Below are 27,844 nucleotides of genomic sequence, written 5' to 3'. Positions count from 1 at the left end.
CACCTTGACGTTAAGTCATGTGCAGGAAACGCACGCCACCTGGTTGTCTCAGGTGAAATAATCCCCTGTTGTGCAGTTGTTTGCCAGATCAAATTCTACAGGTGAGTCAATATACGAGGCTTTTATTGGGCTGATGAAAGGAATGGGCTACATGAGCCATCATTGACAAACAAATCATGTACCCATGTCATGAATCCTTTTATTATGGTGCATCATCCACGACATATTAACATGTTTGTTTGAACTAAAGGCTTTTGAAACGATGCTCCGCCCTGTAGGGTTGGCTCTGAGGTGAGCCTGATATAAGCTGCACTCTGACAGACTGTAGGTGAGACGGGCTTCAGAGCTCTTGCAGGTATGACATTAATGACAACGACCACTTCCATCGGATTCCATCAGGCTCGTTCCGAGTTAATATCGCACTTGGCGTTTTGACACGAGCGTTTTGTACTCCACGGACAGCCTTTTGGTGCCCTACTGGGGGCAATAAACTGGACCTATAATTCTAACGGAGTATACTATAGCAGGATAAAATATCAGACAGCATGAAACTCGAAGTGTTCTGTGGAAACCATATGAAGTCTTTGGACATTTGCAGCGACGCCGAGGGCAGCGTCCGATCTCCCCTGTCGGGGGAAGAGGAGCTGGGCTCGGATGGAGACTGCGTCGCGCGCAGTCCGCCACCTGTCGCTCCATCGTGCGCCGACAACAGCAGCAACAAGGCGAAGCCCTACACGCGGAGACCCAAGCCCCCGTACTCATACATCGCCCTCATCGCCATGGCCATCCGCGACTCCTCCTCCGGACGCCTGACCCTGGCGGAGATCAACGACTATCTGATGCAGAAGTTCCCGTTCTTCAGGGGAAGCTACACCGGCTGGAGGAACTCGGTGCGACACAACCTGTCTCTCAACGACTGCTTTCTCAAGGTGCTGCGCGACCCCTCCAGACCCTGGGGCAAAGACAACTACTGGATGCTTAATCCTCACAGCGAATACACGTTCGCCGACGGAGTGTTCAGGCGGAGACGAAAGCGCATCAACAAGAAGCAAAACAAGGGGCTGGAGGTCTCCGATCACGAGGAGGAGGAGATGGAGGAGGACATCACGCACACCAGCAGCACCTCGCCGTCGTCACCCGCCTCCAAAGTGGAACCCTGTGCCAAATTCACCAGTTCGTTCGCCATAGACAGCATCCTCAGCAAACCGTTCAAAGCGGAGACATCACGCCTTCACGACGACGTGACAGTGGTCCCCCATCATGGGGATGGGGGACCACTGTCACATCACCGTGGTGAAGGCATGAACGCATGGGGACCCCATCCTGCCTTCAGCTGGCCGTACTACCCGGGTATGATGGCCCCTCATCCTCATCCACATCCACCTGCTGCTGTCTCCTTCTCCCCACATCATGTCAAGTCAGTGTTCCAACTGGACTCGTACACTGCGCATGTGCTGCACCACGCATACGGCGGGGGGCTCTTTTCAAAGGGGCATCGCGGCAGCAGGATTTAACCACTTGAACCCTATAGAGCAGTGGTTCTCAACCTGTGGGTCGGGATCCCCAGGGGGGGTCCCCAAATGTTTTTGGGGGTCCCCAGATGACAGTGAAGTGACAATTTAAGGACTTTTAATACCTATATAACAACATTTCCCCCCCCAAATTGTCAAATAATATAACTTAAAGAAAGAGGCAAACATTTTGAAAATATTGCCAGGCATTGTGAGCTTGTAGATCTGCTATTTTCACAATATGTGGAAGTGAGTCAAACATAATGTAATGCCTCAACTCCTACAATTCTTGTCAGGGTGGGGGGTCCCCAGTTGAAATATGATTATTTTGGGGGGTCACGGCCTGAAAAGGTTGAGAACCACGCACTGCCATAGAGCAGCCATCCATAGTCTGGGGTGGTGAGCATTTAAAAAACAGCGAAGAGATTTGGTGTAGAGGGAAAAAGCAGTCCAACTACAGAACCAGATCAGGTCCAGTTTACTTTAGTCTTGAGGGTTTAAGAGGTTCATTGTGCTGTCCTCTCGTCTCCGACTGGACATCAACATAGTGATGGTGGACAATAAAAGGGGGGACGGGGGCAACGACGAGTAATTTGTACCAACATGTGCACTTTGTATTGTATTATATTTTATTATTATTTTGACAACCGGTCATTTAGGACAGAGGAGCTCTGCTTTTTCGTTTGTGTTATGAATAAAAATAAATGATATATTTGTTTTAAAAACATATGGCATGTTTATGCACGCTATAGTTTCATGATTAACCAGGAATGTTTATTCTAAAATGTTACTGAATTTGGTCTGAAATGTTTGTTTACAGTTTGACAAAGACAAAGTGTTCAAGTCAGCAGTTTGTATGTTTTTTCTGTATTTCTCCTGTTTTTCTCCAAGCAAACGTTTCACATGACAATAAAGACTATATGTTTTATAATACAGTGCAGTTGCATTTTTTTGTTCCTTATTAAAAAATATATATATATATTAAGAACTTAAATTGTGAAATGACATGTAGGCCTATATAAACTATAAAGAATGTTGAATATTATGTTGAATGTGACGACAGTTCCCGTTATCCCGAACATCATAAAGAGTTCGACGAAGAGAGTTGGTGGGTCTCTGTGCAAGACGAACTAAACATAACATTCTTCTTGTTGTTATTATGTTTTAAGTTAAGGCTCTATATTATGATATCGTTGCTATATGGGGTCTTTGTTCAAAACGGGTGGAGACTGACATGAGAGAGAACCCCACATTCATTGTGTTGTGCTTCAGTTGCAATTTTTTACTGCTAATGTTTTGTTTGTTTGTTTGTTTGCTTGTTTCATCACTTACAATTTGTATCCTGTTTATATCCTTTATCCTGTATGGGTTCTCTCTCCCGATTAGATCAAATTGATATCAAATTGATATCCCGACCTGAAAATGTTTTTTCTGTTTACTAAAGAGATGGAGAGACTGGGAGAGCCCATTAGTGAACAAACGCTCTAAAGATTGCAATCGGAAAAGAGCTATTATTTATTACTTATTTGAACAACTACAACAACAACAATACTAATAGCCTAATAATAATAATATTAATAAATCACTTGCACCACCTTTAATGACTCGTGAAAACTATAGGTTCCTCCGACATTTGTTTGAACAGAATGTGTCACGTAAAGATAACATGTCATTTAATGTATCATTATCTCAAGCTACAGGCCTCTAAGTAAAAAGGCCAGTGCAGATCTGTAAGGCCTGCATATAATGACGTAGCCTACAACCCACGGCCATAGTATCAACGTATAGTAGCAACAACAAAATGCTGATTAGGCCATATAGGCTATATACTATAACAATACAGAGGTATATAGCTTGAGTTGAGGGGGTTCGAAATTGACCCTTATGTCTATAACTCTGAGAGTGTACACATGGAACCAAATGGATCCGTACGGGTCCATTTGGTTGTTGGTTCCATGTGTACAGTCTCAGTGGAGATCGGGCTCAGAGTTATGGGGGTCCTGGAAATAAAAAAAGTTTGAGAACCACTGCTATAATAGCAACTGTATACAGTATACTACTAATAGGTCTAATTATAGGCCTAAATGCCCTATAGCCGCCCTACTACAAGCTATGCATCATTATTAGTAGTAGGCATAATAAAATCACGGGGTGAATTTAAATTTGAAGTGTAAACAAGTATTTCTTTACATAGGAGTTAAATTAACACTTGTGCTGTTGTAGTGTGAATAATAGCACAGTATAGGCCTATTTAATTAAGTTGTCTTTTATAAAGTTGGTATATGTTGGCTGTTATAAAACTGGACTCACCGATTATGGAGAAATTCACTCCCCATTATTTATTTGTCTGTGTCCGTGAAGCTGCACTGTTACCGGATACGGGTTTCCAATATTTATATTTTGTGTCTGGTTCTACAAATAGCTGTCGCCTCTTTCACCACACACATGCACGCGCGCGTGCACACACACACACACACACACACACACACACACACACACACACACACACACACACACACACACACACACTCGCACACACGCACGCACGCAGCAGGCATGCACACACGCACGCGCACACACCCACGCACCACACACGCACACACGAAAATGAGAAATTGTACATCCTGATGTCACTGTAGTTCAATCCCAAGCCATGTTAAAGTAAAGTATGACTCCTATAGTGTGTTCAACAAAAGTTGCATCATGCAAGCAACAGAGAAATTAGTTAGGGATTGTGACTGTTAGTTGTTGTTGTTTTTAAGACAAACCCCCCCCCCCCCCCATATACATATTGTTGAAGTTTTTGCGTATATATTTGTCTGTCATTAAATGTTTCGATGAACTGAGTACAAAGGACCCCAATGGAAACCATAGTGCTTTCTTGGGTTTAAAATCCTCTTACAGACCTTGTATTGAACTTCACTGTCCTTGTCTTTGCAAACTGTTAATAAAGTATTCAATCAATCAATCAAGTCCCTTGTTGAAATATGAAAATGATTGTATTTTTCCATTGTTGTTTATTGTTGGTGAGATATCCATTTTCTAATTATTGTATAGCCTATATACCCTGCAAGCCAGGCGTTTCCCGTGATAAACAAATGTCCAATTAAGTTGTTTTTTTGTTTGTTTTAACCTAAGCACTGAGCAGATTGCATTTGAGCAATTCCCTGAAATTGGATGAAGCAATAACATGTATTCTTATTGACATGTAGGTACAGTGGGCCTATATGATCAAAATGTATCCGAATGGCTTAAATAGAAGCTTTCACAAAATAAACAATATAAATGCATGTTGGGAAACATAAAAAACAGCACGATTTTTGTCTAAAAGCTAAATATAGATGATTTAATCAATTAATTTCTCTAGGGATACTATCCAGGCACTAGGCGGTAAGCTGACACTTGTGCGCTGTGTGTGGTATGTTGGCAGGACCTGATGGAAAAACCATGCGCACCCTGAACAAAACAGCGCGACTGTAGACCGTTAGGTTATTTCTACACCGTTATATAGACTGCTATAGCATTGTCAAATGGTCACTCTATTGACTGAAAAGCATGCGTTTGCTTACCATGACTTACTACAGGGAGACTGGTGCCAAATATTAGATTATATGAGACGGAGGTGATTTGGGAAGTGGGTGCATGGTGGTGGGACTGTGGGAGGAGATTTTGTGTTATACTCTTTTCACGTTGTGTCCGACTTCGAATCCAGAATGATGCCTGGAGTTTGGCCAGATGGGGAGGGAATATTTTTCTCCAGTTCCTGAAGATTTCTTGGAGAGATTTGGAGGGGATCTAGTGGGCAGAGAGATTTAAGAATTGATAGGTGGTCGAGTTTTGTTTGGCCAAGTGGGATATGCGCGAGCAAAGTTGAGGAGCTTTGTTTCCCACTCCTAGGATTATTTCCAGCAATGGACAGAGAGGGAGAGAGGGACTGGGGAGCAGTGCTGACACACAGCTGTTGTTCTTGATTAGAAGAGCGATAGGTTAAATGCGAGACTGAATCGGCCACCGGTCGTTCCAATTATCGCATTAGGGATCCTTTTTTCGAAGGCTTTTGTGGAAGATATAGGCGGGATATTTCATTAATCTCACAGTGACCCGGTCTTGAATGTTAAAACAAACGGGGCGACCATGACGACTGAGCGCTCGCAGCAACATCTGGACGGCGCTAATCCTGTGCGCTCCGGTCCAGCGGCCGGTGCTGCTGTGGACGCAGTGATGGAGAACAGCTCGAGTGACTCCACCAAAGGGAAGAAGGGGAACTCTGGCTTGCGGAGACCCGAAAAGCCCCCGTATTCGTACATCGCCCTCATTGTGATGGCAATTCAAAGCTCCCCGGTCAAGAGACTTACTTTGGCTGAAATATATCAGTTCCTTCAGGCCCGCTTCCCCTTCTTTAGGGGGGCGTATATGGGTTGGAAGAACTCCGTTAGACACAACCTGTCTCTGAACGAGTGCTTCATAAAGCTCCCCAAGGGTCTCGGCAGACCTGGCAAGGGCCACTACTGGACTATCGACCCTGGCAGCGAGTTTATGTTCGAGGAGGGTTCCTTTCGTCGCAGACCTCGAGGGTTTCGGAGGAAATGCCAGGCTATGAAACCCATGTATCGCATGATGAATGGTATCGGATTTGGTGCCTCTATGTTGCCCCAAAACTTTGATTTCCAGTCAACTTCTGCCTCGCTGGCATGTCATGCCAATAGCTACAACCTTGACTTAATGGGCAACACTGTGCCAGGTGGCTTCGATGGATTAGGAGGGGGACATCATGCCCCACATATGTCACCAAACTCCGGGTATATGACCGCTTGCCAGGTGCCCTCTAATGCAGAATACTGCCCGAACAGCAGTGGTAGCCCCTTGCAGTCTTCCCCAGTGATGATGGGCCCCTTGGACTGTCAGTCGCCTTATGCTAATGCTGCCACTTCACATTGGTCTTCATCTGGTGTACCCTCATATATCAAACAATCTCTGGAGTCAAACAGTCCCACATCCTCTACTTTGCACTCTGGAATGACACCTTACTCTCTAGAACAAAGCTATATTCATCATAATGGTCGCGACTCTTCTGACATTTCAGGTACAGCAAATCTTTTTGATCTATTTTATAAACCATGTGCTCTCTACAACGAATTATAACAGGAGGCCGATGATGAGAAATAGTTGTTGGATTTATAGTCATAATTTGCCACATCAAAATGGAAACTGACCCCTTGGCCAGTTTCATTTTCAATTGATTCCAATTTTGATATAACAATCAGGCAACATGTTTGTTATATTATATAAAATGCATTATTCTTGGGGAGAAATATATCAGGCCTACACATCTGCATAAATTCGATTTTCAAAGTGAGTGATTGATTCAGTATTATTATTACTATTATTATCATTATTATTATCATCGTTAAATTGGGCCTATTTTTTAAATGGTTATAGAAAAACTACCTGCTGTAGGAAATAAACATGCACATTGAATGTTACTCGAGTGTAATTTGTTAATTTGACTATTTTTGTGTCGCAAATATCCTATAGTCAAAAATATTATTCCACTATTTTGACATGCACAATTGGACATAGGTAATTATGGAGATTATTCTTGTATTCTTTACAAGCTCTGTTGAGAAAACCTTCCACTATATAACCTTCCAAATATTGACACATAATAAACAAGATGATTCCAAATTGTTTAGTAGTGATTAAATGGAAGAGTTTTGATTTGAATATAGATGATTAACAGTGCGCCTTCAAACAGATTTTAAACATTAATGTACACAAATGTGTAAATAAAAAAACAAAGAATTAAGGCATAGCAGGATTTAACCTCACAACGAACGATTTTTACTTTTGAAATCCCCCATGTTTTACATGACCTAATTAATTTTCTCTCACTTATTTTACAGTGGGACTATCACGATATTCAAACCACTCGGCGCCTATGTGTGACAGGAAGGATTTTGTGTTCAATCTGAATGGAATCTCCTCTATGCATCCCAGCACTGCGGGATCTTACTATCAACTTCATCACCATCACCAAAGTGTGTATCAGGACGTAAAGCCTTGTGTAATGTGATAAAGCAGTGGGCCAAGTGAAATAAAAAGTCAAAGTTATCAAATCATGCCGTGGGATTCTCTTAATCCAGAAAACAAAAACCACCAGCATTCACTTAAACCCTTTTAAGCGCTCTTATTATTTTATGACCCAACAGTTGCTGGATCATGGAATAAATAAGAGAGCATAAAAAAGACTTAAGTGAGTGCTGATGTTTTTTTGTTTGCTGGATTCTGTTCAGAGCCGTGTACCCGATGAAAGAACTAGCCTGCCTACAAGCCACAAGGACGAGTGCTTGCATTCTCTTTTTCAAATCAAACCCAAAGGTGGAATCAGTTCCAGTTCAAGTTTTGAAAGGCAAATTCATCTTGCTATGACGACGAATGTTTAAATGGCTAAAAGGAACACTGCTGTAGGCTACTTGCCATTTTTGTATGCTAGATCTTTGCCTTTATTGACTGTTAAGCACACCATGATGTGACAATTTGGTGTTTATTTTTGTATTCTGATTACATTATCTGTGGATAAATGCAATATCTAAACACATGTTAACTGACAAAACACATATACGGTTGGTTGCCTAAATCTTTATCCATGCACTTATTTCTTTCCGCCAAAGGCTGTTTCAGTTGTCAATAAAGATTTTTTTCCTAAGTTTTGCCTGTAAGTTAAGTTAATAATATAAACAGTAAATGCCTTGTAGATTTGGGAAAAACGTATAAACAAATACGTAATATTAAAAAACCAAAGTGATTAATATTCCTTGACAAATGACATTTCTTGACTCAATTATTTGTATGAGAATTCTTTATCATTAAAATAAATCAGCCGAGTGCAGGTTTATTTGTTTGTCAAATCTATTTAATTGTGCAGAAACAGCTATGGATATTATAAAAGTTGGCAATATTAAAAATGAGGCATACAATTCAGAACTTTATAAAACTCATTACTTATTACATTAATGCTTTCATCAACCTGACTTTCCCTTGAGAAATAGCTCAGTTATATATTTAGTGACAGTAAAAGTTACAAAAAACAACAGTTTTTCTTTTTAACCGTCTTTTTTAACCTAACCACGGGCAAGTGCAGGGAAAGTGATTCGATTTAAATTATTATCACAATTACTGTTAGTAGTTTTTGTAAACTGCCCTTTTTGATGGCCCTTGCTATTCTTATTTGTGCAGTTTTCTACTCTGCTGTTGACTTCAGTAAGTATGTAGTTGTTTAATGTTTACTCCACATGCTTCTTCCATTGAGATATTATTATGCAGTAATTACACTATAATGATTACAGTGTACTGCTGGGCTAATGCAAAACCTTCAGTCATTTGATGTTTTACAACAAGTAATTGCATTCAATATCTCAAACACTAGACATATATTTCCACGAAAAAACATTTTGAAACTCTGATTTACAAAAAATATATCTGCCATTTGTATAGTCGATTCATGCCCATTTAGGAAATACAATAACCTTTGAAAAATGACGGGGAAAAAAATGTATAAGATATATTGGATTTTACACAGTAGGCTACTGTATGTGGATTCCGAACAGAAAGGGCTTAAGTGTATCAGTTCAGTACATGTATTGCTGATGAGATACATGTAGGCCTACTCCCTGTTATGAGTGAGAAAGAAAAAAAACTAAACCAGGAGCAAAATTAGCCTACCACACTTCAGCCTAAAGCAAGAAGGGTAAAATTCCCCAAAAGTACACAATTGTATAGTAGTAGAGTACCACCATCTAGTGGCACTTTACACAGGTTGCACGGTGCCATATATTAACATGATTCGATTATGGAATTATTGATTTTGCTTAAAATTAAAATAAGTATATACATTATATTATAAACACCGCTAATGTGTTGGGGTCAATACGTTTTGCAATTAACATTTTGACTCATACAAAATAGGTTACACCAGCAACAACAACAGTAAAGGTCCTTGCACACTGGTGCGTCTTTTCGTTGCGTTTTTTTTACAACAATGAAAAAAATTGAAAAAACAATGAAAAAAAATAAAACGCAACGAAAAGACGCACCAGTGTGCAAGGACCTTAACTGTTATTAGTATAACAGTTACTTTTTTGGTGTAATAACTTATTACACCATTCAGTCACTTAGTAAATTGCTTTCAATATATACAAGAGATACTATACAGATATTATGGTAGGCTGAATCGATTTATGACTGCATGGTAAATCAAATATTCACCAAAAAATTGTCATTTTTCTCCAAAAGGTAAATTCCCTGTGTTGACCAGTTTAAATGCCAAATCATGATTATGTCAGGAACACTCATCGATTTAACCATTTATTGCAACAAATGGAATACAGTTAAACTTGGCTTTAATGGCTCCCTCTTTAAGATTTTCCCTACATTTTGCTAAGCAGCATGCTAGCAAAATCAGGGAACGCTATGCAAAACCCCCCACAGGTATACAAGCGCAGGCCCGTAGCAAGACATTTAATCAGAATAACTTGAGTCGTGCAAACTTGAATACAAATTTGAATGCATTTGAAAATTAAAGCCATAGAACATTGAATTGAGTTTACTAAACAAACATGCACACATGAATTTCAGTTCAACATTCAGTTTAAACAATTGAGTAATGCAAGACTGAAGGTGGAAGCAAGTTCCAGTGTATGAGGAAGCCGGATTAAACGACCACCTTGTTGAGGGAATGAGCTGTGATTGGTGTGTAGGAAAGCATGGCTGATTGAAAGCAATCAGCAGACTGACAGCTGATCAGCTGTGCATATGCGACTTCCGTGGCCTGCATGGACTAACGCGATGCTTACCATTATGTGCAACCTAGCTCTTACACATCATAAATGTGTACTGTATGCCATGTGTATTTTTTTTTAAAGTGCATTAAAAGTCAAGTGAGACTGCCTCTGTCTCATCACTGCAGATAGAAGAAAGGAAATTGCATGTCTTAGAAATACTTAAACCTGCCATAAAGCACAATTGTGCTCAATCTAAGCACAATAATTTGAAAGAACAAGCGTGCTAAAACTATAAATAAATGTATCAATAATTAACACAATTTTATACTGTGGTTAAAGACAACACACAGCATGTGCCACACACAACATATCTAACATCTTGGAATCTTAAGTCAGAATGCTAACCAATAAGTAGGCTACCAGCTAGACAAAAATGAAAATACTGAACTGACACACACACACACACACTTTCAGGTCTTCTGTAATACACTATTCTCTAAATTAAACTTTTAAATAAACTGAACACATTTATTCTGTAATTATGTTTATTGTTCCTGCAGCCTATATATGAACACAAACATCTTGGAATCTTAAATTTCACTCAACTCATGTCTGAATGCCAATAAGCAGTCATATCAACTAGACTAGAGCAGTGTTTCTCACATGTGGGTATGTGTACCCCTAGGGGTATGTAGAGGTACTAGAGAGAAAGTGGAAAACTGGACTTAATGAAATGTTGTGGCCTCACTCAGTGATCAAATAAATCTGCTCAGGAGTCAATAATGACAACTCTTTCACCCCGTTTCCTATGGTATATTCTTCAAAAGATGGGTTATCATTCACTCGCATAGCATGTCGTTTTTATTTTTCAAACCAAGATGTCAGGTAAAGGGGTTACTTGGATTTTGAAATCAGGGAAAGGGGGGGGGGGGTACTGAAGCCAAAAGAGTGGGGAAAAAAATACATACGTGCGTGTGTGTGTGTGTGTGTGTGTCTGTCTGTCAGTGGCACAGCTATATAAGGAAATGACTACGCAGTCAGGTTAAAATACAAAGGGAAAGGGGGGTTATTATAACTGGGAGGTCAAGATCTTAGAATGGGACTAAACCCAAGGGGCAAATAGGCGATATGGGCGAAGGCTTCAGAGCCTACTAAAGGGGCCTCCAACCTAGTCCTACACTAGCTGCAAGCAACTCTTAGATTCTATTTTTAATATCTGTAATATAGAGTTTCAATACCAACCCTTGACAGCCCTACAATAATAAATCCAAACAGAAAAGTCCTATCTGATTGTATATTAAACAACATTAAACTCACCAACATTGAAGCTGTGCGGAAAGCTTGAATTGTTCTCTTTGCAAAGTTTTTGTTTCATAAAAATCCACCATAGACCTGTTATGAGCTACTTTCTGTCAATAAATTCTGTGCAGGTTATCATTTTTCTAAGTGTTGGAGTTTGGAAGCGCTCGTTTTCAATAACGCAGTATCTGCCTCCTTCCAAACTGTAAGGGCTGGCCCAATAAGCAGCTGGAAATCAGCACAAAGTCACTGGTAGTGCAACCAAAAAGTGTTTATTCACCAAAGCTTTACAAAATGGATAAAGGCATCAACAGCAAAAGGTGGCATGGTGGTGTGCAGCTCCACCAAAAAAATCCCACATAACCAACATCACATTCCATTAGACAATCAATCAATACACAACAGGTAAATAAATATAACGTATGCGTCCTATTGCAAAATAAACCATATCACAATATTCTTAGCCGCTTCCAATACACAAAACAAACATTATGGTGCTCGGGCACCCCAGGGCCCTTTTGCACGAACACCCTGGAACAGATGCAGTAAGTATTAAATCACAATCAAACATCACATATATATTGCCATTATATTGCACTGAAACATATTGCACATCTCTTATGTGTATTGCACTGAATATATTGCACTTGCCCATCATGACCAAACATTTCTTTGTTTCCCCAGGTGGTACTGTCCAAGGCTGAGTGACGGGACCATCCTGCCAGCTAGGAAACAAACTCCCATGTTTTAACACCAATTAAAATCATGGTTGCTTTTCCTGTGTTCAAATATACTGTGCAAATGAGTAAAGTGCATATGCTGTGCAAATATAAATAATTCAATCAATATTGGTACGATATATATGTGCAAAATAAGTCGAGTGTGCAAAGTAAAGACCTCTTGGTTACACAAACTCGAAGACTTAGAAAAAGAATCACCTGCATGGAATTTATTGACAGAAAGTAGCTCATAACATCTGGTTACCCCTCAATACCGACTCATCCCAGTCTAGACATTATACAAAATATAGCAAAAATGACAAAAATACAAAATAACACAACATACCCAGTCAACATATCCTTAAGGCTCCCACTGATAAATGTCCACAGGATAGAATGGAGTTAACAGCATGCCTAACATTGATAATAAAAACGCATCCCCCTATCCTTTAGTGTCCCAGCTCCCCCTCAAACTGCCACACTTGCCGAATTCTGTAAAGGGGATATAGAATGCCACTCATAGAAACATGTCACCATATTGCCAAAAAGAATTACAAAAGCATGAACATTAGTTCCCAAGTTTCCTTACCCAGTATTAGGCTGAATAACCAAGTCTTTCACCAAACACCCAAATGCAGGCTTTTGTCCAAACAGAAGGCCGCTAACCTGGTCACCCCTTTTATGCACACCTCTTAAAGGGGTAGTACTAGTGCTACATGTATAAAAAATATTGAATCCAGTTGTTTAACCACTTTCAACTTGGCATCACTACATTGGGCATGTCATTATTGCCATAAGTGTTTCTTCACAATAAAAAAGCATTTTGCAATAGGGGGCCTCAGTCAGAGACTATGGCAATTTGGGGGTCCTTGGCATGGAAAGGTTTTTGGGAACATCTGGGCTAGTGCTGGACAACATGGACAAGACAACCATCAGTCCTTAATTAATAGGGATGGGACGCTAAACTTAAACCCTCTATACTTGATAAAACGGACCTGTAAAGAGCGTAATTGGTACGCTCTTATTTCACTCTACACAAAAAAAGGAGATTTTTTTCTGTTATTCTTTTCGAAGTTACCATTAACAAGATTTGGTCAAACCTAGTATATGGTTAGCCCCTTTCGGGACCCTGTTTACCTTTTTTATATTTGGGAAGGCGGTATCCAGGGTCCCTTGTCGCTCAAACCACTCTCTCTCGTAGTCGCAGGTACCACTGTCTGGTCTCGGGCTAATAGCTCGTCGCTTAGAAGTTGCAGAGATTTCTCAAAGGTACCCACAAGAGCAATAGTAGCGCGCCAGAAAGCTGCATTAATCCGCAGGGATCGGCGATGCCGTTTAACATTTTTAATAATTTAGTAAAACTTAAGCTCCTCTCTCACACTCTGCTCCACTGCCTTCCATGTCCCGCCTCCCCGTGGTGACTGACAAGCTGCGCGTCCTACGCATAACTCTATGGTCCTACGTTACTGCCTCTGATTGGCGAACACCTACATGCTTGCATGACAATCACAACGCGGGGAGGCGGGACATGGGCAGTGGAGCAGAGTGTGAGAGAGGAGCTTAAGTTTTACTAAATTATTAAAAATGTTAAATGGCATCGCCGATCCGTGCGGATTAATGCAGCTTTCTGGCGCGCTACTATTGCTCTTGTGGGTACCTTTGAGAAATCTCTGCAACTTCTAAGCGACGAGCTATTAGCCCGAGACCAGACAGTGGTACCCGCGACTACGAGAGAGAGTGGTTTGAGCGACAAGGGACCCTGGATACCGCCTTCACAAATATAAAAAAGGTAAACAGGGTCCCGAAAGGGGCTAGTATATGGCTGGACTGCAATGAAAGTACTTTTTTCCTACTCTTGCTGTGTTGTCGCATTGTATGACCTGCTGCTGCTGTGATTATGTATATAAAGGAGGTCTAATAAATCTTTTTTTTTAAATTCATTTTTGCATGACATAATAGTTTAAGTTTCATTTTTTTAACCAAGTCTCAAAACATCAAAAGTCTCACAATGCAGCACACTTGATATTCTGACCCCACTACAAGGACTTAAATGTCCAGTGCAAGAACATTTTCGGTCATTTAATTATTTATTTTTTGGCATCTATAGTTTGGTATGCCCATATGAGGACCACAGCTATGCTCTAAAATTGTGAAAAACATATTTTTCATTTCACTAGACCTTTAATATTATGACCCTCTTCCCTCTGTGCTGTTTAGTGCCCTCTAGGGGCAGGTCAATGTTTTTGTTTCTTGTTTAGTGGTTCTGTTCATAAAGTTGCAGAATGCTCCAGGCTGTAGCAATCAGCATTCAGCAATCAAGTGATTATTAGCAGCTTTGCAGTAAGTTCAGCCACAATAAAAGAAGACAGCTTCCGTTTGACATCCATCCTGTTTCTTTATGCCCTTGAGAAGCAACGTTTAAATGTGTTTATAAGTCTGTCTCTGAACAGTGGATTTGGGGAAATTATGTACTTTTATTTACTGGTTTGAGTGGTTTCTTTGGGAAAACGTATATTGCTATGCCATGCTTTCTAGTTTTTGTTTTTGTTACATCCGTGTACAGATCCTTACCTTACCTACATTGGTTATTCTTACCTGTGATAACTGATTTTTACTGTATAGTCACCTGGGTTTATGCTTAACTCAGCTGTGATGTTCTATCTATAGATTCTCAGTCTCGTTGTCATTTCAGTTTCATTACTTTAGTGATGACTTGTATGCTTTTATAATTCATTTGTCTGATAATAATGCTCATTTGTTTAATGTTCATGCACATTGTGTAACCTTATGTGGAACTTACACATGCTCTTTTTTTCTTTTAGAGTTTCACAGTTTCTATTAAATATCTGTCAAGTCAGCTCCTGTCTTGGCTGCTTTTGTAGAAGAGTGTTTAGCTCCAAGTAATGTGTGGTGAGGGCAGAATACTTTATGAAGATACTTGGTGAAATAAATAATTGAGAATAACCTCATCATTCATGAGTCATTACATTGCCCTCTACAAACATAACTGAATTTGATAATCACAAGTTATTCCTTGAAGTCAGATACAACTGGTGAAGGAAGTTGGTTATAGTAAAATGTAATTCCTATGCCCTTTATAAATGGTTAATAACTCACAAACTCCTTAAAGGATGACTTCAGTGATTTTCAACCTATCTTCATATAATTGGTCCTCACTAATACTTATTATAATATGGTACCATTTTTGTCTACCCTGTCTGTGTCTCTGAGGAGGGCTGTTTTATCATGAGCATCAGTGAGGACCAATTAAATGAAGATTTGGTGAAGTTGTCCTTTCATAATGACCTGTTAAGCAATCCTATATTAAAATAGGCTAATGGGAGGGCGTGCCGGCGGGCGGGCGGACCACGGCCACATCACTCTGACTCAGACCTAACCATGAACAGACCCGATACGCCCATATATAGGCAGGACCACGGCCAAGTTGAGCCACAGATCCGACCGCTATGCCTATTTATGGTCACGTCACGTGCATATATAGGACCATCCGACATATATAGGCATAAAAGGGACTGACAGAGACAGACAGAGAGGGGGGCGGCAGTGGCTCAGGGGTAGAGTGGCCGGTAGAGCGGCCGGATGGTAACCGTGAGGTTTCCAGTTCGATCCCGGGCTTCCCCAGAAGAGTTAGTGTCAAAGTGTCCTTGAGCAAGACGCTGCACTCCTAATTGCTCCGGATGAGCAGGTTGGTTTCATGGTTTCCTCCGCCATCGATGTATGAATCAAATGTGTGTGTAAATGGGTGAATGTAATGCACAATCTATGTAAAGCGCTTTGGATAAAAGCGCTATATAAATGCACCATTTACCATTTACTATATGGGCACAGAAGGGACACAGACAGATGGGTACAACAGGTACTCTGACAAAGCCCCCGACACTACTCAGACATATCGGTCAGATCTGTCTTGCAACGTAGGTGTGAGGGTGCACCTGATTCGGATGCTATCAATGCATTGAATGGGACATTATCACCTTTTATTAGACCATTGAATGGGCGAAGTAGGCGACATACTGACCTACCCGCGATTTATCAGACCATTCATTGGGTGTTATCAAGACATACTGACCTACCAACGGAGATGACTTAAATAGTTCAGTTTCGGTTTTTGGTTTCGGACCATGACGGAGGCGCGCAGTCAGAGGCGAAATGTCACCCCGTGAAGGACCACCGAGGGAGCTAAAGCGACCGAGTTGCCGTCCCTACTCAGCGCCGTTGGAGTTATGTACCGATAGGCACAGAATCGTAAATATTGTTGTGGGACTGCTCCGCCTCCAAGTAGGTCAGTAGCTCCTGATTACGCCCCATGAATGGTCTGACAAATCGCGGGTAGGTCCGTATATCGCCTACTCGTCGCCTACTCGCCCATTCAATGGTCTGATAAAACGTGATAATCTCCCATTCAATGCATTGATAGCATTCGAAGCCGGTGGTGAGGGCCGCGTAGAGGCCAGAACTCTGAACCTCTAGTTGTTAATAGTTTGTTGTTAACAACTTTAATTACATATAAACCCTCTCTGCTACCAACTTCTTTCTAACATCATCAGCACTAGAAAAGGCAACAACAGAGCCCTCTTTTCTAGTCAGCCACCTACTACAACCACCGGTTCCACCCGTATAATGGAAGTCAACAGAGCTCAGATCAGGCTGAAGCCTTCCCCTAATTTGGAGTCATATGTCATAGATGACTGACATCATACACTGGCCACATGAGGAGTCCGATATCCACATGGGACGCACATTAAACGAATACTTTGTCAGTTACTCACCCAGTGAGTAATTGTGTCACTGATTCTCCTTCTCCCTCAACGCCCCAACCTAATGTTATGTTAATATTTTCTGTTATCTTGCATCAAGGAGTCCTGCAAGTCCATGCATGAAATTAATAGCTACCGGTAACTGAAGGATGAAGGTCTTCCCATTCCTTATAATCGTGTCTAATCAAATGAATTTCAAACACCTAAATATTGTATCAAACAACTTAAAAACTGTCTGGTGTCACATTCCGGAAGCGAGCTGTCATAGTTGTCTTGCAACGGTGTAACAACCACAACGGTACGTGAACAAAGCAACACCAACAAATGAATGCACAATATAACATTGATATATAACATTTTACATAGTTAATGTCATTCCAAGGATCAAAGATGGATTCGGCAGAATCAACGGAGGTGGTGGATGCATCTGTCCCTGATACAGATGCTGGTACCTCCAGCTCCAGAGAGCTCTCTGCAGCAGTACGGGCAAAAATCGAGCGTAACAGACAGCGGGCGTTGATGCTTCGTCAAGCCCGACTAGCGAGCCGATCTGTGGCTGCAGTGGAGGGCGCGACCTCTGCAAAAGTAACCAGGACCATTGACTCCGGTGCTGGATTCTTCATCGACGAAGAGGAGAATGGAGAAGAGGAGCACAGGGTCAAGAATGTGGTGCACCAGCCAGCTCCAGTGATGGAACCAGACTACTTGATATGTGACGACTGTGACAAACGTTTCATGGATTCCTACCTCAGCAATACTTTTGACCTGTCTGTGTGTGACAGCTGCAGAAACAGCGATGAGAAACACAAGCTCATCTCCCGTACAGAAGCAAAGCAGCTGTACTTACTCCAAGACTGTGACCTGGACAAGAGGGAACCTCCACTCAGATTTACACTGAGGAAAAACCCTCACAACCCCCACTGGGGAGGCATGAAGCTCTACCTCAAACTACAGGTGGAGAGGAGGTGTATGAAGGTGTGGGGCTCGGAAGATGCTCTAGAGGTCGCTAGAGAGACCAGGGAGGAGAACAGAGAAGTAAATAAACAAAGACGCTTCAACAAGAAGGTCAAAGAGCTACGGAGGGCAGTACGGAGCAGCATGTGGACCAAAGACACCAGCGTTCACCAACATGAATATGGGCCTGAAGAGCTCCTGGATGAAGATGATGACCTTTACAAGAAAACATGCACCACCTGTGGACATGAGCTCACCTATGAGAAGATGTAGACTCACACACACACACACACACACACACACACACACACACACACACACACACACACACACACACACACACACACACACACACACACACACACACACACACACACACACACACACACACACACACACACACACACACACACACACAATTCTATAGATTTGAACGACTATAGACCCTTACACCACTTACACCAGTGATTATGAAGTGCTTCGAAAAATGTGTTCTGCATCATATTAAAACCATACCTCCCTCGACCCACATCAGTTTTCTTATAGAGCAAATAGTGCTCAGTGACTAATAACCTGTCGCTGAACACCACAAATGCAAGGATATTATTCTGGACTTCAGGAAGAGATGTGATGCAGACCTACCCTACTTTGCATAAACGGGGGTATGTGGAACCTTTAAGTTCCAGGGAGTCCTCATATTATCGGACTTATCCTGGTCAGCCAACACCACTGAAACCGTTAAGAGAGCACAACAGATAATCTACTTCCTGAGAGGGATCAGGAGACACAACACAGAGAGGAAGCTGCTGGTGGCTTTCTACCGGTCAACCATCGAGAGTCTGCTGGCATACAGCATGTCAGTGTGGTACGCAGGTTGCTCTGCTGCGGACAAGAAAGCGCTCCAGAGAGTGGTAAAGACAGCAGAAGAAAATCACTGGCTGCCCACTGCTATCCATGGGGGACATTGCTTGCTATCTCAATGCTATCTCAGCAGGGCCACACACCCTGGCCACCACCTCTTTGACCTATACTGTCCACTGGCAGGCGGTATTCTTTGAGAGACGCATCCGGGTTTTTGACCAATAAGCACCTTTGTTTGACCCGGATTCGGGACAGCTGACGCTTCTCCGGGCCAAACAAAGGCATCACGTGACTTGATCCCCTTCCCCTATTCGCTCATACTAGGACATGATGTATGTGTAGGCAGAAGAATAGGTTAGTCAGAACAGGCACTCGCTCATACTAGGACATGATGTATGTGTAGGCAGAAGAATAGGTTAGTCAGAACAGGCACCACACATGCATCTGCACAATTAACTGGAAAAAAAAGCAAAAATAAAAACAAAAGGGACCAGTTTATGCTGCCCTGCATACTTTAATATCATGTGCAATATTGACTCTACCTTGATGAATTACAGATATGGCCATGACATTACTTTTATGGACTTTAATGTGATATGATAGTATATGGACATCAGTTTGTTATATTGTGTTATTGTTTTAACTGTGTGTTGAGTTTGCGTCTTGTATTTTTATACGTCGGAATTGGCAATATAACTTGTTGAATGCTTGCATACAATGACAATAAACAGGATTCTGACACACACACACACACACACACACACACACACACACACACACACACACACACACACACACACACACACACACACACACACACACACACACACACACACACACACACACACTTCAGTATATTCAGTATAACATTTGGTCCAAGTCAGGGATAGAACCTACAATAACATAACATGTCCAATGTTATGGCAATAAGTCACTTATCAAATTGAGTTACTCTATTCAAAGATTTTTCTTTTTATCCAAATCTTTATCGTAGTGATGACAAGCAGAAAACGTGGCACAAAGTGCCACATTATCAGCTTGCCTGGAGTTGCCGGGGTTATTGTGCTGACATGTCGATCAGCGTGTTTAGGCTTCAGTACCATGCAGGCACTGGCTGGGTTATTGCATGGTTAAAGGAGGAGTTCACCCAAAAAATTACTTATTTTCTATCAATTGCACACCCCATGAAGCCTTGAATTCATGGATTTATTTTTGTTTTTGTGGCATTCCTAAGCCAATAATTTGATTATAATAAATTTGTCCCCATTGATTCCGGTAGGAGACACAAATGCATTTGTGTCTCCTACCGGAATCAATGGGGCTAAATTTATTATAATCAAATAATAAAGGAAGGAATGCGACAAAAACAAAAAAATGTCCATGAATTCAAGGCTCTATGGGGTGAGTAATCCATAGAAAAAAAGGTATTTTGGGGGTGAACTACTCCTTTAACAAAGTCTCCCCCTATTTTCACTATCCTCTTTCCTTCTCCCTTGTCTATCCGTCTCTCTCTCTGATCTACGTAGCTCTGGTCTGACATCACACTCTACTGAAACCATTACCGAACAACGCCAATTTGCGCTTACCTTGAACTTAAAGTGGTCAAACATGCCTGCCTGATGATGTCGGTATTGTGACATCAGACAAGTCCATATGTGGGCATAATCCAGACACTTATACTCAAGCACATGGTTATATTCAAAAGTACAAATTATTTTCCCAATCCAAGATGGGACGTGTCAGGACGAAGACCGTGAAGAAGGCGGCCTGTGTGATTACTGAGAAATATTACCCCCGGCTTGGGAATGACTTTCACACCAACAAGAGGGTGTGTGAGGAGATCGCCATCATCCCCAGCAAGAAACTCGGCAACAAGATAGCTGGATATGTGACCCACCTGATGGGGCGCATTCAGAAGGGACCAGTGAAAGGAATCTCCATCAAACTGCAGGAGGAGGAGAGAGAGAGGAGAGACAACTATGTCCCAGAGGTGTCTGCCCTGGACCAGGAGTTCATTGAGGTTGACCTCGACACCAAGGAGATGCTGAACCTATTGGATTTCGGTGGTCTGTCCAACCTGCAGGTGACTCAGCCTTCGGTGGGGAGGAATATCAAACAGCCACGAGGCCTTTAGTGGCTCACGAGGCTATGGGCAGTTGATTGATTGATGTACTTTTATTTAGTAAGACATGAGAATAACAGTACATGGAAGTACAAATTCACAATACAAGGTCTACTAAACTGGAAGACTCATTAAGCACTGAGCTTGTTTAAGAAGAACCCCATGCACACAAATCATGATGACAAGAGACAGACAGATATACACACTACTATACAGAATGTCATACAATCAGCTTACAGGTTACTGGTATGAAGAGTGAAAAAAATATATACAAAAGAAGAAAATGAAAGAGGGGGGGGGGATAGGGGGGGTAGGTTAAGACTTAGACAGGGGCCATTTTCGAATTGCAGCCTCCTGAAGGTGTATCTTTAGGGCAGTTTTGAAAGTGAGTAAGGTTTTACACTCCTTTACTCCTTTTGGTAGGGCATTCCACATTTTTGATGAATAGCATGAGAACGAGTTCATTCCCTTAGTTGAGCCAAATCTGGGTTGAACATGATTTGTGGAGCTGCCTCTGGTGTTATGATCATGGACTTCATTAACATTTTGGAAGTATTTTGACAAATACAGGAGGATCCCAATGTTGTGGTGTATCTTGAAGACCAGGCCCATAGCAAGTTGCTCTACTCTGTCCTCAACCCTAAGCCATCCAATCCTAGCAAAATGAGCAGGGGTTAGATGGGTTTTGTGATTGAGGCCAAGAAGTAGCCTTACAAGTTTGTTTTGGGATGTTTCAAGCCTTGTTTTTAAGGCCTTGGAGGTGTTGTGATACCATGAAGTGCATGCATAACAGTGTTGCCAGGTATGCTTATTATAATTTCCCCCCAAGATTTTATTTGAAAATAGCAGATCTACAAGGTGCGACGCGTTGTGAGCTTGTAGATCTGCTATTTGAAAATAGCTGATGTATGTTTAAAGTCCTCATGCGGCCTATAGTCGCTTCTTTTGGGCTTGTTTTCCTAGACCTGGTTGCTTGTTTCTCTCCAAGAATCTGGCAACACTGGCTATGGGCTATTTGTACTGTAGTAACATTTAATAATAAAAGCACTCCCTCCCCTCCCCCCCAAAAAGTGAAAAAGAAAATGATAAAGTACAGTTTATTTTTAATAAAAATGGATTGCTGTATTGAAATTTAGAACAAAAAAAATAATCAGAAGGTTTCAGAGAAAAGAAAAGGGAAAATGGCAGATCTTGTAGATCGGCTATATTCACTCTGTTTGAAATTATAGAGTATATAAAATATTTCCTAACATATTTTATATGGTATCCCAACAAAACGTAATCTGAATTTCAGACTTTAAAGTGGTTAGCTGGACGTAGCTGGATAAATCAAGCAGGAGATGCTGCTTCACATCCAAAACACACTGGGACTTGTGGTCTCATATAGAAGGCCAAATTATTATAGTTCAGAAAATGTTTTGTTGTGGTTGGCAGCTCCTAGCATACCCCCAACTATTATCCCACACTCATCTCTGTTAGTCTTTGCAGAGGAGTGTCAAGTCAGCCTGAGAGGGTAATTAAGTGGGGACTGAGGTAACTTCCTTGCAGTTCCTGGTACAGTGGTACCGAGCTGGATTTTCAACCTCTAGGCTCGTGATTTTATAGACAACCGTCCAGCTGCCTGACACCAGTAGCCAACATTTCTATTTTTCAAGCATTTTTAATGTGGCTGGCAGCGGTGGCTACATCCTGTGCTTATTCGTGTTTCACATGATTAATGGCCCTTGCTTACCGCTACGGTAATTCATGTATTGTTGAGTTTGAACGCGTGGTGGCAGTAGTGTCTTTTCAATGAACCGACCTACCACGTTTTGTCACACGTTTTGTCAAGGGTTAGCAAAATAGCGACAACTTAAGACATGTTTTCACACTTTTTGGCTGATATTTCACTGACTTCTCAACACATTTCACAATACTTTGATGAATCAAAATCAAACTTTAGAATTTCCATAAGGGGATTTTATTTCAAATGTATTTTTGCGAATATACTTTAAATAACGAGTTTCCCTAATTACTCACTAGAGGGAGCCTATAGCACAGTGAACATTTAATAGGCCTATTTTTGTGACTGGGGCAAAGGGTCTCATTTCACCTCCAACCTTTTAACTTCATTACAACCTTCTCTCTTTCACATACCTCTCTCTCTCTCTCTCTCTCTCTCTCTCTCTCTCTCTCTCTCTCTCTCTCTCTCTCTCTCTCTCTCTCTCTCTCTCTCTCTCTCTCTCTCTCTCTCTCTCTCTCTCTCTCTCTCTCTCTCTCTCTCTCTCTCTCTCTCTCTCTCTCTCTCTCTCTCTCTCTCTCACACACACACACACACACACATAGGCTAGCCCTACTGTCGATACAAATGTTTTAATAACATTTTTTTTTATTAAATAGCCAGTAGCTACAATTGAACAATGTTTCATTTTTACCGTATCATCTTGTCAACTACTAGGCTGGTGAATGCAATCAAAGAAAACGAAAAAACAAACAAAAAAATATTACTTTGTGCTCCTTAATTTATTACAATAGGCTATACGAGATCAAAGTCAACACGAATTACCTTAGTGGTAATTGGTAAGTGGTAACTGATAAGCAAAGACCGTCATAAATATAAAATAAAATAACGGCCCACAATATTTGCCAATTTGCTTTGACCATGAACTGTTTGCTTCGAGAAAGAAATACAAAAGTATTAGTCCATAAAGTAGGCTAACCCATAAAATATCCCAATCCACAATTTATATATATGCATCTTTAATCGTTAAACCAATCGCCAGAGGAAAAACGTTCGGTATTATCATCACTTGTGTGATAAAAGGCAATTCTTCTAACACCTATGAATAAAACAAATATAAAAAACACTGATTTTCTTCACTCATAGATATAACGTTGATAACATGTCTATATAGGACTACTTGGAGTCTTGGACAGACAGACCATGGGACTAAAAGTAAAAGGGACGTTGTGAATTGTATAAACAGCCCGAGGCAGTGGAAAAAGTTCATTCCCGGGTCCATGTAAGAGGAGCCCGGCGGAGCAGCGGGCCAGCCCAGTGCACGGCCGTTTAATTAAGACGAGCTGTATAGGATTAGAGCTATATGTGACCGTAACTTTGCCTTACAATGACCATTAACAATTTCATGCCTACTCGCTTCTTTCGCACTCGGCCTGGCATGAGGCAGTCAGTGGGCCATAGAGCCTAATAGGCCTGCAAAGCGCAGGGCAGCATCTGATGGGCAGCTTCTTTTTCGCCCAAAAGCCTTCCCAGTTTTTGTTTCACCAACAATTCCAAATAACTTTACTGCGCAAAATTAGAGAATAGGTTTCAAATACATTTGAAAAACGGAATCATTCGAACGTCTGACTGACTGTCAGATTCTGCACATTAAATGGTGACTGCATATCATGATATAAATAATTTCACTTTAACTAACCTAATAATTTAAATTCTAAATAAAAAAAAACAAAAAAAAGAAGAAGACGACGTTGGAATTATTGCAGTAGGTCAAACAAAAATGGAATATAGGCTATGGAATATTATGTATGTGTATTGTATAGCCTAATAACTTAGGCCTAGACCTTCAAGTATTTTGATGGAAAACGACACGTGAGGTGTCAATGCAATGCCATTTGGCTCCTTGTCTTGTAATCTTCCCTTGAATATCTTAAACGATCACACCTTTGGTCAATCTCAGCCCGACCTGTCTTAATTCTCGTTGTTATGAGATCGCACATACCGCCCACTGCCAATGATGTGAAGCACTCTGTGCTTTGATCCTGTTGCGACCCGTTGATTGAAACATTTAACCAACCGTCAGCATCAGTAGCACGTAAGTCGCTAATATGGGGGAAAGGCATAATTAATTATTGTATCCAATTTTAGGTCCATGTTTTTCTTTTCACTCAATCAATTAATCAGTAGCAAACGCCTATCCCACAACAGAGCCCCGTGTTAAAAGCCCATGATTGCAGGCCTGCTTTTTCAAGTCCCTATTGAAAAGGAACATCTAAAGAACAAGAGAGAGAGGTCTATAATCTGCACATATCAAATTCAATTGTCATTTGATATTAGTGTGTCACCTTTGAGCATGAAAGACAGATTTTTTTTTATGTTCAATAATACAGTGGCATATCATAGATTTTTTTTCTTTCTCCCCAGTCTGCAGCAATATGCAAGATGCCATAGTCTGATTGTGTATGTGAGCTGCGTTCTCACGTCTGAAATCTTGGCTGGAGTGGGCTGGGAGTTACCAACACCTCCTCTGGTTTTTCTAAAAGCCCTGTGTGTGGCCAGGACCTTGTTCCATTCCTGCTCTTTTAGTATTGCCCGACTTCCAATTGGACGACGTGGATCCTTTCGGGAGGAGCTCCACTGCCAGCAAAAAGGAGGAAAGAATTTAACTGCGCAAAGCAAAAGTCCCGTGTAGTGACGGATGCAACAAAGTTCAGAACTTTTTCAATGTGTGCTTCAGAACCACAGAGATGGGAACGGCTTAAACACTGCTAAGATCCCAATCAGCGCACACAGTTATTAGGCCATTGTTTTTAAATTGAGCGGACCAGCGACTGTGATTTGAGCACCTCAGCTTTCGGAGGGGAGAAAAACGTGGAGCTCTCTCTCCGGCTGCGTCTTTATTTTGGAGCGTTTCTTCTTTCTCAGCGGATCGAATAGCGGAGGGGAAAGCCGACATGCAGGCACGCTACTCCGTGTCCAGTCCCAACTCCCTGGGCGTCGTGCCTTACATTAGCAGCGACCCGACGAACTACTATCGGGCCGCTGCCGGTGGAGGATACACCGGCATGCCCGCGCCCATGAACATGTACTCTCACGCGGCCCACGACCAGTACGGTGGGAGCATGGCGCGGGCTTATGGACCGTACACCCCTCAGCCACAGCCGAAGGATATGGTCAAACCCCCGTACAGCTACATTGCGCTCATCACTATGGCTATTCAAAACTCGCCAGACAAGAAGGTGACCCTGAATGGGATTTATCAGTTCATCATGGAGAGGTTCCCGTTCTACAGAGACAATAAGCAGGGCTGGCAGAACAGCATCAGACACAACCTGTCTCTGAACGAGTGCTTTGTCAAAGTGCCTCGAGATGACAAAAAGCCAGGCAAGGGGAGCTACTGGACCCTGGACCCAGACTCGTACAACATGTTCGAAAACGGGAGCTTTTTGAGAAGGAGACGGAGGTTTAAAAAGAAGGACGCGCTGAAAGAAAAAGAAGACCGGTCCCAGAAGGACACCCCGACCAGAGGAGGTGCAGGAGGCCGGGAGGAGCAGCCGGTGCAGGGCTCTCAGCCGGTGAGGATCCAGGATATTAAGACGGAGAACGGGAACGCGACCCCACCGCAGGCCGACTCGCCTTCCCTGAGCACGGTGCCCAAAATCGAGAGTCCGGACAGCAGCAGCAGCATGTCCAGCGGCGGCAGCCCCCACAGCATCCCCTCCAACCGCTCCATCGGCATGGACAGCTCCGAGCACCAGCACCATCACCAGGGCCAGGCCTCGACGCAAGGCTTCAGCGTGGACAATATCATGACCTCTCTGCGCGGATCACCGCAAGGAGCCAGCGAGCTCCCCCCGAGCCTTATAGCCTCCACCAGGACGGGTGTAACACCGTCTTTGTCCTTAAACTATTCTCCCAACCAGACGTCAGTCTATAGCTCGCCCTGTAACCAAAACTCGATCTCCACTACCTCGAACGCGACCTATCATTGTAACATGCAGGCCATGAGTTTATACGCCGGTGACAGGTCAGGTCACCTCGCTCCAAGCACCACCGTGGACGAAACGTTGCCAGATTACTCCATCACCACCACCTCGTCCTCTCTGGGCCACGGTAACCTTAACTCTGGGCAGGAGGGGCACCATCCCCACCAAGGGAGGCTTACCTCATGGTACCTCAACCAGGCGGGGGACCTGGGCCACCTGGGCGCAGCCTACCCGGGAGTCGGACAGCAGCAGAACTTCCACTCCGTGCGAGAGATGTTCGAGTCCCAAAGAATTGGCTTGAATAATTCGCCGGTGAACGGGAATAACAGCTGTCAAATGTCCTTCCCGCCGAGCCAGTCCCTCTATCGCACTTCAGGAGCTTTCGTGTATGACTGCAGCAAGTTCTGACCAAAATAGGCTTTGATTTTCATGGTGTTGTTGCTCTCTCAATAAACCCAGTGAATTGTTTCACTCGCCTGGCCTTACCATGGACAAATATGAAACAGAATACTCAAACAAAAGACAGCATGACTTGATCTTGGTTTATAAAGAACAGTGTTACTGCCAATAACACGTAAGTCTCTTCTCGCTTTTGTGACTTTATATTATGTTTAGGATATGTCAGTTTTCATGGACATATTATAATATGTAAATTGCATATAGTAATTTATTTCTAAACTGTAGCCAGATATTATGGACCAAACACCAAAAAGTGTTTCTAAATTGAATTGCCTTAATTGTCCGAAATTGTTCCATTATAAAAGAAAAAAAGGAACTTGTATATCGTCGTACTATTTCAAAGATTCATCTTTTGTTGAAAAGTATTCTGAAGGATTTGCATTATGTTTGTTTAATAAATTGTCATTTTATGTGAGTTTAAATACGACTGGTTTCTTAAAAACTTGCATAGTATGTTTCTATGGTGTGTAGGCTCGTGGCGCCATGCAGTTAATGTTGTGTGGGAGGCAAATAGGCCTCGTTATGAAACACATTTGACCCTGTGTCTGAGCGCAGGCCGAGGGCAGCTTTTGGCAATTCCCTAATGTCACATGAGTAGTTGAGGTCTCAATCAAGGCTTGCAATTATTGATAAACATTCTAAAAGAGAATATATA

At 42.0% G+C, this 27,844-nt stretch overlaps 5 protein-coding genes across 6 annotated transcripts; all 5 read left to right on the top strand.

The window, feature by feature from the left end:
- Positions 1 to 338: 338 nt before the first annotated feature.
- On the top strand, positions 339 to 2,444 carry foxq1a (forkhead box Q1a). 2 transcript variants are annotated; one of them, XM_080439005.1, is made up of 2 exons: positions 339 to 1,247; positions 1,300 to 1,424. In XM_080439005.1, the coding sequence occupies exons 1-2, from the start codon at positions 546 to 548 to the stop codon at positions 1,303 to 1,305; spliced, it is 708 nt and encodes a 235-aa protein (XP_080295131.1). In that variant the 5' UTR covers positions 339 to 545; the 3' UTR covers positions 1,306 to 1,424. The 2 variants fall into 2 exon arrangements, with proteins under 2 accessions (XP_080295131.1, XP_080295130.1); XM_080439004.1 differs by having other exon boundaries at positions 339 to 2,444.
- Positions 2,445 to 5,280: 2,836 nt separating this feature from the next.
- foxf2a (forkhead box F2a) lies at positions 5,281 to 8,368 on the top strand. The gene is made up of 2 exons (XM_080439003.1): positions 5,281 to 6,594; positions 7,415 to 8,368. Exons 1-2 carry the CDS (start codon positions 5,646 to 5,648, stop codon positions 7,582 to 7,584), a joined length of 1,119 nt encoding a protein of 372 aa, XP_080295129.1. The 5' UTR covers positions 5,281 to 5,645; the 3' UTR covers positions 7,585 to 8,368.
- A 9,109-nt stretch (positions 8,369 to 17,477) lies between these two features.
- On the top strand, positions 17,478 to 18,314 carry LOC308093478 (DNA repair protein complementing XP-A cells homolog; the record flags this gene model as incomplete). The annotated part of the gene is made up of 1 exon (XM_080439814.1): positions 17,478 to 18,314. One exon carries the CDS (start codon positions 17,478 to 17,480, stop codon positions 18,312 to 18,314), a length of 837 nt encoding a protein of 278 aa, XP_080295940.1.
- A 2,317-nt stretch (positions 18,315 to 20,631) lies between these two features.
- Positions 20,632 to 21,036, top strand: LOC308092890 (small ribosomal subunit protein eS17-like; the record flags this gene model as incomplete). The annotated part of the gene is made up of 1 exon (XM_080439006.1): positions 20,632 to 21,036. The coding sequence occupies one exon, from the start codon at positions 20,632 to 20,634 to the stop codon at positions 21,034 to 21,036; it is 405 nt and encodes a 134-aa protein (XP_080295132.1).
- A 4,400-nt stretch (positions 21,037 to 25,436) lies between these two features.
- Positions 25,437 to 27,605, top strand: foxc1a (forkhead box C1a). The gene has a single exon (XM_080439001.1). It carries the CDS (start codon positions 25,699 to 25,701, stop codon positions 27,136 to 27,138), a length of 1,440 nt encoding a protein of 479 aa, XP_080295127.1. The 5' UTR covers positions 25,437 to 25,698; the 3' UTR covers positions 27,139 to 27,605.
- The last annotated feature ends 239 nt before the right edge of the window (positions 27,606 to 27,844 follow it).

Source organism: Gymnoscopelus braueri (genome assembly GCF_963280865.1).
Source record: "Gymnoscopelus braueri genome assembly, chromosome: 10".
Lineage (NCBI taxonomy): Eukaryota > Metazoa > Chordata > Actinopteri > Myctophiformes > Myctophidae > Gymnoscopelus > Gymnoscopelus braueri.
This window is presented reverse-complemented; position numbering and strand designations above follow the sequence as displayed.

Coding starts and splice junctions, on each gene's coding strand:
- foxq1a (XM_080439004.1), top strand. CDS start 546: ATGAAACTCGAAGTGTTCTGTGGAAACCATATGAAGTCTTTGGACATT.
- foxf2a (XM_080439003.1), top strand. CDS start 5,646: ATGACGACTGAGCGCTCGCAGCAACATCTGGACGGCGCTAATCCTGTG. Junction 6,595..7,414: donor CGACTCTTCTGACATTTCAG/GTACAGCAAATC, acceptor CTTATTTTACAG/TGGGACTATCACGATATTCA.
- foxc1a (XM_080439001.1), top strand. CDS start 25,699: ATGCAGGCACGCTACTCCGTGTCCAGTCCCAACTCCCTGGGCGTCGTG.